The sequence below is a fragment of the Triticum dicoccoides genome, chromosome 7B (genome assembly GCF_002162155.2).
Source record: "Triticum dicoccoides isolate Atlit2015 ecotype Zavitan chromosome 7B, WEW_v2.0, whole genome shotgun sequence".
NCBI lineage: Eukaryota > Viridiplantae > Streptophyta > Magnoliopsida > Poales > Poaceae > Triticum > Triticum dicoccoides.
Genome location: NC_041393.1, coordinates 735,531,547 through 735,541,771, shown reverse-complemented (window position 1 = coordinate 735,541,771; position 10,225 = coordinate 735,531,547). Strand labels below are relative to the sequence as shown.

At 43.8% G+C, this 10,225-nt stretch overlaps 2 protein-coding genes across 2 annotated transcripts; both read right to left on the bottom strand.

The window, feature by feature from the left end:
• Positions 1 to 991: 991 nt before the first annotated feature.
• On the bottom strand, positions 992 to 3,633 carry LOC119339827. Its single transcript, XM_037611726.1, has 4 exons — positions 3,537 to 3,633; positions 2,594 to 2,710; positions 2,284 to 2,346; positions 992 to 2,166 (listed from the first exon to the last, which is right to left on the bottom strand). Exons 1-4 carry the CDS (start codon positions 3,588 to 3,590, stop codon positions 1,096 to 1,098), a joined length of 1,305 nt encoding a protein of 434 aa, XP_037467623.1. The 5' UTR covers positions 3,591 to 3,633; the 3' UTR covers positions 992 to 1,095.
• A 352-nt stretch (positions 3,634 to 3,985) lies between these two features.
• LOC119339597 (aspartokinase 1, chloroplastic-like) lies at positions 3,986 to 10,079 on the bottom strand. The gene is made up of 9 exons (XM_037611590.1): positions 9,095 to 10,079; positions 8,937 to 9,019; positions 8,779 to 8,819; positions 5,627 to 5,781; positions 5,051 to 5,146; positions 4,643 to 4,759; positions 4,347 to 4,451; positions 4,165 to 4,257; positions 3,986 to 4,000 (listed from the first exon to the last, which is right to left on the bottom strand). Exons 1-9 carry the CDS (start codon positions 10,076 to 10,078, stop codon positions 3,986 to 3,988), a joined length of 1,689 nt encoding a protein of 562 aa, XP_037467487.1. The 5' UTR covers position 10,079.
• Positions 10,080 to 10,225: the final 146 nt, after the last annotated feature.

The window sequence follows — 10,225 nt, the reverse complement described above, 5'->3', positions numbered from 1 at the left end:
GAGCTCTCCTGCTCCAGGAGTGGTCGTTGTGGTGGAGCCCGTGGCTCCGCTTTGGAGATTTTGTTCCCCCACTCCATCTCCGCCGCTGCAAGGTTTCCCCCGATTTTGTGGTGGAGTCAGTGGGGATGGCGCAGCGGTGGCCCGGCGTTCGGCGGCGGGTGCGCTTGCTGCCTCTACATGAGGTGGTGGTTCTTTGCCGTCTCAGCTGGTGCAGGGGCCCCTTGTTCTTCGTCATCTACATCGGCATCGACGACGATCTCTTCCTCTGGGCGCTAGTCTGTCTAGACCTTTGCTTGGATGACTTCCCGGCCGCGTGAACTAACAAGGTCAACCCGGCTCCGGCGTCGGAGGGGCAGCGGCGGCGCGCCATCAGCACGCTCAGCTGGAAGAAGATGGCTGGTTTCCCTAGGACTTGTTTGTAATTTCTATCTTTCCAGGGACTGCCTTCTAATGCTGTGTGATGATCAATGGAACTGAGGGTCTTTCGCAAAAAAAAAACTAGGTGGAGGTTCTATCATTTCTCCGAATACCTTGTGGGCGTTGGTGGTGCTATTCTTTTTGGAAGAAAAACCCATATAAAAAAGTTTAGCGGCTTTGTTATAAAAAAGCTAACGGAGTCCATCAATTTTGACCAATGTGCACCCGAAACGCAAGTTCTGTGACTGGTTTTTTCGATTTGTGGGTAGTGTGAATAAAGTGCGCCCACTGCACAAGTTCTATGACTGCAAGCAGGGTTTAAAATTTCAATGAAATTTCCGCAATTTCGCATATTTAAGTGGGTTCCGAAATATTTTTAACCCTGAAATTCCGATCCAGATTCAAACTAATTTCAAAAGAAATTTCAATTAGGTTAAATTTCATTAAAACAAAGTGAAATTTGAAATCTCAATATCCAAAATAATTTCCGAAATTTCTGAAATTTCGCATGTTTTGATGAGGTCCGAAATTGTTTTGTTTTCGAAATTGAAAATCTTGACTACGAGTGCCATTTGCTCTATGGAACAGGAGGCGCACAAACGCCCAACCTCTAGTCTAGAATGAAAGCTCAAGCACTAGTGACCCATTTCTTCAGCTGTGCTTCAGTTGATACGATGTCTACTGCCGCTCTTCGCTGCCCCAGTGAGTTCCTGCTGGCTGCTGCTCGGCTTCAACTTCAAGTCCACCGTCAAAGTGCCCATCCCCGCCAGCGTCAACTCCGACGGTCATCGGGATGTCGATCAGGTAGTCATCGACTTGACAGATTCCGCCATCCAACCCAGCCAGACATCTGCCGTGGTCGACGCCGACAAACGTTGGGATGTCGATCAGGTAGTCCTCAACTTGAAGTTCTCTGCCATCCAACCCAGCCGAACATCCGCCGTCATTGACTCCGACAAGCATCGGGGTTTCGATCACGTAGTCCTCAACTTGAAGTTCTCGGCCATCCAACCCAGCCGAACATCCGCCGTCGTTGACTCCGACGAGCGTCGGGATGTCGATCATGTAGTCCTCAACTTGAAGTTCTCCTCCATCCAACCCAGTCGAACATCCGCCGTCGTCGACTCCGACAAACATTGGTTTGTGTATCAAATCCTCAACTTGATGTTCTCCGCCATCCAACCCAGCTGAATATCCACTGTTGTCGACTCCTAAGTACCCGGCCGCCGGATTCTTGCCATTGACAGTCACCGCATCCTCGCCGTCAAAGACAATCCTGTGCTCGATGTCCTTCATGCCCATCATTGTCTGGTGAATGCGCTTGGTCTCGTACAGAACATTGAGAGGTTCAGTGCCACCCTCCACCTCATTAGCGAGTACCTGCTGTTGGGGCTGAACTCCAGGTACTCCGGCATCCAACCCGGCTGGATATCCGTTGTTGTAGTAGAACTCTGTCGGGTTCCCGACATTGTCGCCATCGAGGGGCATCGGATAATTGTCAGGGAAAGTCATGAGCTCAGTTTCCTCCACAACACTGTTGCGGTCAATGTTCCTCCTTCCCTGACACGCATCGAGTGGAGGTGGAACTTCTGGGTTGTTGTCATCCTCCTTTTTGTCGACGCTGGAGCTAGCTGCTGTCGTGGATGAGTTGACTGGAATTGGGTACTCGCTCTCAAAGAATGCTGAATGGAGGGCTTGCACGCAATATTTTGCCTCACTGTCATCGACCACCAAGGAAAGTTTCATCACCTGTTTACAAAGAATTAGCATCGTCACTCCGTTGCACAAGCACAAAAATTTGATTCCCCATTTGCTTGATTTCTTGTAAGCAGATTCATGTTCATTTTTCTGAAAGGAAAATAGTACCTTCGACAACACTGGCGAGATCGTATAGAACTTAACTTCAATGCTGCCTAGAACATTTAATGCCTGGCATGTAGCAACAGTGACGAATGAGATAAATAAGATCAACATTGCCAGCTTATACAGTGATAACAAGATCAACATTGCCAGCTTATACAGTGATAACAATAAGAATTACAAGTGATCTTTATGACTATCACGACGAGATGAGTTTCAGTTTTTTTTTAATATACTCCCTCCGTCCCAAAATAAGTGTCTCAACTTTGTACTAGCTTTAGTACAAAATTGTACTAAGCGTACATATGACTCTTACCTTTTTAAGAATGGGTCGCCACATCTGTGTGTTCCCTACCAGAGAGAGAACTGATCTGCCTTGTATTAGACCAACAGCTGCAATCTTTTGAAACTCTCCAACTACATTATCAATCTCCTGCCACATCACCATAACAAACAGAGTTTTGTTATTACAAAAGTTAGCATAATAGTAGAGTAAATTGCAAAAAACTACCACATTTGTTGACCCTAAATCAAAAAACCACCACGTTTCTTTTTTTTTTTGTGGCAAAAACCCACCGGTATTGTACTGACAATTTGCCAAAAACACTGATGACATGATAAGTAGCATTTGATGTGGAATCTGACGGATGGGCCCCACCTGTAGGTGATGACATGGCTAAAAAATTGACGCCGTTTTCCCCTGCTCCCATCTCTCCATCATTTTCTCTCTGGCATTTCATCCAGCGGCTCCTGTGCAGCGACCGGCTCCAGCGCCTCAACGCACTTGGGGCTGCGGGGCTCATGTTCGGTGACCTGGCCGGCGCACGGGTGCTCCTGGAGGCGGCCAGGTCACCGAACGTGAGCCCCGCAGCCCCAAGTGCATTGAGGCGCTGGAGCCGGTCGCTGCACAGGAGCCGCTCGATGAAATGCCAGAGAGAAAATGATGGAGAGATAGGAGCAGGGGAAAACAACGTCAATTTTTTAGCCATGTCATCACCTACAGGTGGGACCCATCCGTCAGATTCCACATCAAATGCTACTTATCATGTCATCAGTGTTTTTGGCAAACTGTCAGTACAATACCGGTGGGATTTTGCAAAAAAGAAAAAGGAAACATGGTGGTTTTTTGATTTAGGGTCCACAATTGTGGCGGTTTTTTGCAATTTACTCTAGTAGGATATATATAGACAAAAGAAAATGTATTGGTTGTAATTCTGGCACACCCTGAATATAAAATGTTATAGAATCTAGATGTTTACCAGCTGAATCAATTCCCCTTTTAACAGTTTCGATGGAACTAGAGCAAACGACATCTTGCCTTCACTAACGGCTACACAATCGATAGAGATGCCCAAATCTTCAACCATTGAGAAGGCCTGCACGAAGAAAATGACCAGACAACCAACAGTTATATAACTCAATAAATAAATAAATAGGAGATACAAGTCTGTCAAAATTGCTTTTGGAGTTCGGCCTCCATGGAGGCCTCCAAATTCAAATTTCAAATTTTATCAAAATTCACATTTTTAAGTTTCAAAAAATTCTTAAAAAAATACAGATATACATGAAAGCATAGCACAACGTGTGTAAATTTTCAGGGCAAAATATATTGAAATGAGGGTTGTGCAAAAAAAATCTGGGGCTTTTTAACACATGATATTACTCATCCTCCCAGGCAATGAATTTATCTTTTTGTACAGATCGCATTTCAAGGTATTTCATCCTAAAAAATTACACACATACACATAACATCCTTGTTTACTTGCACAATTTGTTCAGATTTTTTTGAAACCGGAAAATTTGAATTTTGATTTTTTCAAAATTTTCGAGCTCTAGTGAGCTCGGTCACCAAACGACGTTCTCGTCCACAAGTCTGTTGCTATGTACCTTTGCTGCAAAAGCATACTGTCCGAGCTTACTTGTATTCTCTATCTCCATCATGGTAACATTTGATTTCAACATAATGCTGGTTAATATACTCTGAAAAATAATAGTCGAGGGTAAGCAATCACTAATTACTACACATGGAAGAATTAACCATAATATAGTGATATATTCATATAACAAACCTTGCTCATATCTCTTGTTTTAGTAATCATGGTGCCAGGTGCTTGAAGGTTGCACAAGTTCTTAACTATAACTGGTATGCCACCTTCCATAGCTAGTTGCTTTGACTGGGGATGCAAAAGTGACTAAGTATAATAATAGAAGATCACTCCAGCTTTGCTAAACCAGCAAGGAAGAATCGCAATAGTAACTCCAGCAACACATATATCAAAATAAGTTATATATGCCATAACGTTCACTACCTAGCCAACATCTGATCCACAAAATAAACAGAAATTACAAAAGCCAAGGAGAATACCTGTCCATCAAACAACCCAAGTTCAGCTGCCTCATCAAAAGTCAAGTAGGGCAGTGGTATCGCATTTGCACAAACATTGGGATCACATGTCAACACACCGTCTACATCCTTCCAAACCTAGTACATATTAAGGAAAGCCAGTTATACTAGCATGGAACATATTTCAAATATACAAAGGAGCACAGAAAGACCACATAACCCATTATTTGTAAATTTTAAACTTCCTTGGTTGAACATACGGACAACTTCTCAACTGCAGAAACAAATTGATCCTGAACAATATAAAGCTTCTGGATGAATCATCCTAGCTTTTTAACTTTTGTTTGGTTAGACAGCTTAGGCCCTAAGGGAGTTTTCAAGAGCAACCGTGCTTTCAGGAGATAATTTATACAAAATTAGAGAGCATACCTGGATTTCTCTTGATCTCCTATCTGTGCCAATTGTAGTCATAGTCAAGTCGCTACCACCCCTTCCACAAGTATCAACGGGAAACGATTCCCATTCCTGAAATTGTATACACATTTTCACCATTTCCCTCCCAGGTTCCACTTGCTGATTTGACTAAATATAAATTATTCTAGTGGTAAGAAAATAAATTACTTGGTTTGGGCTACGAAGCAAAACTCCAAATTTTCAACCTTATTCCTAGAGTCTCAGGAAAAAAATACTATTCCCATAAATTCCAAAAATGTATGTTCACATTTCCAAAAAAAATTGGCGGGAAAGAATACTAGTGTGCTGCATGTATTTAGATTTTTGGTTTGGAAAAAGTTACAGATGTACAACAGGAGCTATAACTAAAGCCAATGCTAAACTTTCTGGAAATATTTGATCTAATTGGATATCTTTCATAGGTCCTTGCTTTAATTTGAGACAATAGGAAAAGGAAGAACAGAAAAATGAATCTGTAAAATACATAAAAACAAATGCCAAAAATAAGGTTTAGCCAAAAACTTGTGAGTTGCAATTGCTAGAAGTATGTACCTGTCGTGCCCCTTCCCCAAGTTTATTTAAATATGCAGAAAATATTCTTGTGGACATGTGTTCACCGAAGGAAACAAGGTAATCTCGTGTCTTAGAAGTCAGCTCTTTCATCACAGCAATAGCCACAAAAACGTTTTCCAACTCCTCCAATGAACCTGTTTAGTTTAACAGTGTGAAATGATGTACTAGTGCTAGAAAGCATAGATTTATTGAAGACGAAGAAACCGAAATGCTGAATTAGCCCCTCAAGAAGTATAATTAATAGATGATATAAGTGGGATAGGACATGGTAGTGCTAGAAAGCATAGATGCACTAAAGATAAAGAAAGTGAAGTGTCTAATTGCCCCAAGAAGGAGTGGCAGAGCTTGCACCAGAAGTCTGGGCGGGCTAGATGGGGCAAGCTGTAAGAAATAGCCACTGGCTTTTATTTCATGGCCCAAGGGTTAGAGAGCATGTTCGTTACTATAGGTAGTTCCTACAAAGAATCGTACCAATGACGTATACACTATTTGAGTTATCAATGTAGATGCTACATAGTGGGTTCTCATCAGTGTAATAGGAGCATCAATTGACGAAAGGATCACCCTATGATGATCATCTCATGACATGCTCCAAAGCTAGGAAGGCCACGAACCTGTTGGCCCTCCGAATAAGCAATTTTACCGGAACCGGTATGTACCGGTGGGGAATCCACCCTCCGTACCGTGCGTCGAGATTGGTGACCGATTTCCATTTTCCCGACATACGAAGGCTATACGCAGGAAATATGATGTGGCCCCCACCCACGATATTTATTGCCTCTCTCTCTCTCTCTCTCTCTCTCTCTCTCTCTCTCTCTCTTCCCCATCTCCTCAAGATCCAATCGGGCTCCCACCTGCTCGCTGCCTTCGCCTCGCACACCGGCGCCGATCTGGCTTATCTTCTCCGATGAGCTCGTCGGTCATGGCCAGGATGGCACGAGGGCATCTTCACCAACCCTACGTACCCCTCGCCCGAACCACCATCACCGGTACATGAGATCGGTCGCAGCTCCACGTCTTAAACCTCCTTGAACCCATGCTGCAGCGTAGTAGGCATTGAGGATATGCGGGTTTCCCATGGATGAGAAGCTCCAATGCGCAAGGAGAAGGCAGCAAGTCCATATGGTGAGCAGGATATGGATCTGTTCTTGTTTTGGATTGTTTTTTATCTCGGTTCTTTGTGGTCCTCAAGCAAAGTTTGGTTGGTTTGCTTCAGATTGTTGTGAAACAATATTGTACTGAATATATATATTGGACTACAATGTAAAAAGGTTGTGGAATTGTTGGGGTACTGTTATTCATTAGAAATTCATTTTCTGGTAGATGAACTTTGTGAAATGGATATGAAACAGCTCTGAACTTTGTGAAATAATTCACAAATTTGTGGAATATATTATCAATTTGTGAAGTTCGTGTGTACAAATATGCAAAAGGTGTGAAACTAGTTTCAGAATATATGTGAGATTTAATTTCTGGTATGTGAACTTTGTGAAACAGGGACAGAGGCGTCGTGGTTTGAAAATTGGGTTAACTGAAATGACATTGTAAATAAAATAAAATTGTTCTTGAAAGGATTGAAATCTTATTTTCGAAATACTAAGTTTCAGTCTTTTGTAAAATATGATAGTGAAATGTGTTTCAGAGAGGATTGAAATCTTATTGTTGAAAAATTGAAATCAGTTCTTTAATTAGTTCACTCACTGTGAAATATGAATTTCGATTTGGAATAAGCGAAATGGTATTGTTGTAAAAAACTAAAATGATTTATGCCACTCTTTTGAAAAAACTAAGTTTCAGTATTTTGTAAAATATGATATGTTTTTGAAATGATTGAAATCTTCTTTATGAAGAATTGAAATCAGTTCTTTGACAGTTGAAACAATCAGTTTCAATCATTGTGAAATATGAAAATGGAATTGGAATAACTGAAATGACATTATAAAAAATTAAAAAAATTATGCCAGTCTTTTGAAATAGTAAGTTTTAGTCCTTTGTACAATATGACCGTGAAATAGGTTTTTACAATGAGTGAAATCTTCTTTTTGAAGAATTGAAATCAGTTCTTAGACAGTTTAAAATTATTAATTTCAATCATTGTGAAATATGAAATTGGAATTGGAATAACCGAAATTTGTTTCAGTGTGTGAAGCTGTGAAAATCACTTCTTGTAATTATTGAAATCAGTTTTTGTAATGAGTGAAATTAGTATTTTGAAATGAGTGAGATTTGTTTTCTGAAAGAATTAAAATTAGTTTTTTAATAATAAGCTAATTAGATTTTCTAATCTAGTCTGATTATTAAATTACCTGCTTTGGTACGGGTTAAAAAAAGGAGAACACCCATTGGGTTAAAAAAGGGAGAACACCCATTGCAGTCACGCAGGATTGCACGTAGTGGGCCCTGGCCCTGAGAAATACGAGCCATGCAAACATGAGAATACTTGGCTTGTATACGCATGTGATCCCACAACTTTAGAGGTGGCAGGGTTCTATTGGTTTGGAATTCACCGGTAGATACCGGAACCGGTAAAAAGAGGTTTGTGGTTGGCCCTCAACGTAACTCCGCCGCCTCCAGCAAGTGTAATTAGTTGATACCGGAATTAGTAACTCTATTTATCAATTGTACGAAAAAAAATGAATATTTAGATTAATCAATAATATGAGAATCAAAGCTGAAAATACATATAATTTGTTGTATTTGATTGTAAAATATCTATTGAATATAAGAATATAAGTAGCCTAACCCACACATGGCTGCTGTCGTGTAAGCACATTAAATACCGTAGTTACAGTGCGCTACTGTGGGTACAGTCAACAAACAAAATAATCTCGGGCCATGGCCCTGGTAGCCCAGGGCCTGGCTACGCCTGGCTGTTGACGTGGGACTCTTTACTATGAATGGTTGCACGTTCAGGTGACATGATTGGCGTGTTGAGAGAGATATTTTAAATTTCTTTTTAGTTATATAGGATTAGCAAGTTTTATTTAACGGTTAAACAAAACAAGTACTACTACTCTATAAAGTATAAAGTCGCCTATTAATGAAAGTGAGACAATAAGAATTGTGGGATGATGCACTGAATTTTGCAGAACAAGCAACAGACGGCCGGAAAACAATTAACAGTAACATACCTGAAGCAATCGACCTATGCAGTCCAAGATCATCAACCATCCTGAGCAGAGCAAAGCAAAGCAGAGCAGAGGAACCAGTGCATATCAGTTCAATCAGGGCCGCATGCACGTACACTCCAGAAAAGAAAAGCAGAGGAACAATTAAGCATGACACACACCTGAAATGCAGCTCCTTTGTGATGGCGAGCTCGTGGATTTCGCTCGCCTCTTGGGGCCGGCAGCTCAGCGCTTTCCCAGCGGCCTACACATTTAGCATGTAATTGGTCGATCGAGCTAACAGAGTCGAAACTCTTCTTCATGGTAAACAGAGGACTACCAGGAGAAGGTTGGTGGTGGTGTTCCCCATGGCGGACAGAACAACCACCGGAGACTCGCCGCCTCCGTCCGGGAAGCTGCGGACGAGCTTGGCCATCTCCTTCATCCGATGGGCCGACTGCGTCAATGACCCACCGAATTTCATCACGACGGTCACCGCCACCGCCGGCGACGCCTTCTTCTCAATTGCCACACCACTCCTGCTCCCTCCCATCGGCCTAGACCGAGTGCCATGCTTGAAGGCGAGGGGGATGGAGAGTGGAGGCTTCTGGGCGACTCTCGGCGAGTGAATATTGTAGCCTGATGTCGTCGTCTTACGTTCCGTTACCTGGCTATCACACGACGGAGCAGCAGCAGCAGGTGGCGGCGGCGCGGGACATGGCTTCTCGTCGTAGGCGTCCACGCGGCAGGCTCCGGTGGAAATAGAAATTTCAGCATCCCTGCGACTGCGAGACTTGTACAGCTTGCAGAGCACTAGCTGCTGGTCGGCCTGCTGCTGCTCAAGCCCAATCTCGACCATGATCCAACCAAGGCTTTTGTTTCGATACGGCTTTGCGGAACCAGGCGGGTTCTTGACCTTGAGCACATAGGAGAGCTTGCGCTTGTACGCCCCAACGGGCTTCTTACCCGGGCCTAGAATGGGCACCTTTCCCGCCTCCGGGTGCCAGCAGCACGTCTCACCGGCGTCAGCGCCGCCGACCTTGCGCTTTCGTCTCCGTGCACCCGGGGTCTCGTGGTAATTGGCGGGGCTGAAGAAGTACCACGCCGTCTCTTTCCCCTCGCCGAGGTCCATGCCCGGAGCATGGTCGCGGACGAGCTCCGCGGGGGCAGCCAAGTAGACGTCCGCCTCCTGGATGAAGCTGTCGGCCGCGAATGGCTCTCGGGCGGCGACCCTGCGCCGGAGAATGCTGACCAGGTTGCGATCGTCTCCAGGATCCTGCAGTTGGGGCGTCGGGATCTGTTGCTCGCTCCCCGTAGCCGGCATGTCGCTGACCGGCGATCTTTCTCTTTTTCTTTAGGCGCCCGAGCCGCGGGGGAGTGAAGGAAGAGGTGTCTGAGAGATGCTGTGTATTCTAACCATGCCCGCATCGCCTGGCGGAAGCATGGTCGGGGGCGAGCCGTGCCCGAGGCC

Coding starts and splice junctions, on each gene's coding strand:
- LOC119339597 (XM_037611590.1), bottom strand. CDS start 10,078: ATGCCGGCTACGGGGAGCGAGCAACAGATCCCGACGCCCCAACTGCAG. Junction 8,820..8,936: donor ACAAAGGAGCTGCATTTCAG/GTGTGTGTCATG, acceptor TGCTCTGCTCAG/GATGGTTGATGATCTTGGAC. Junction 4,760..5,050: donor GGAGATCAAGAGAAATCCAG/GTATGCTCTCTA, acceptor AATATGTACTAG/GTTTGGAAGGATGTAGACGG.
- LOC119339827 (XM_037611726.1), bottom strand. CDS start 3,590: ATGTCGTTTGCTCTAGTTCCATCGAAACTGTTAAAAGGGGAATTGATT. Junction 2,711..3,536: donor AAGGGGAATTGATTCAGCTG/GTAAACATCTAG, acceptor GTGATGTGGCAG/GAGATTGATAATGTAGTTGG. Junction 2,167..2,283: donor TCTCGCCAGTGTTGTCGAAG/GTACTATTTTCC, acceptor CTTTGTAAACAG/GTGATGAAACTTTCCTTGGT.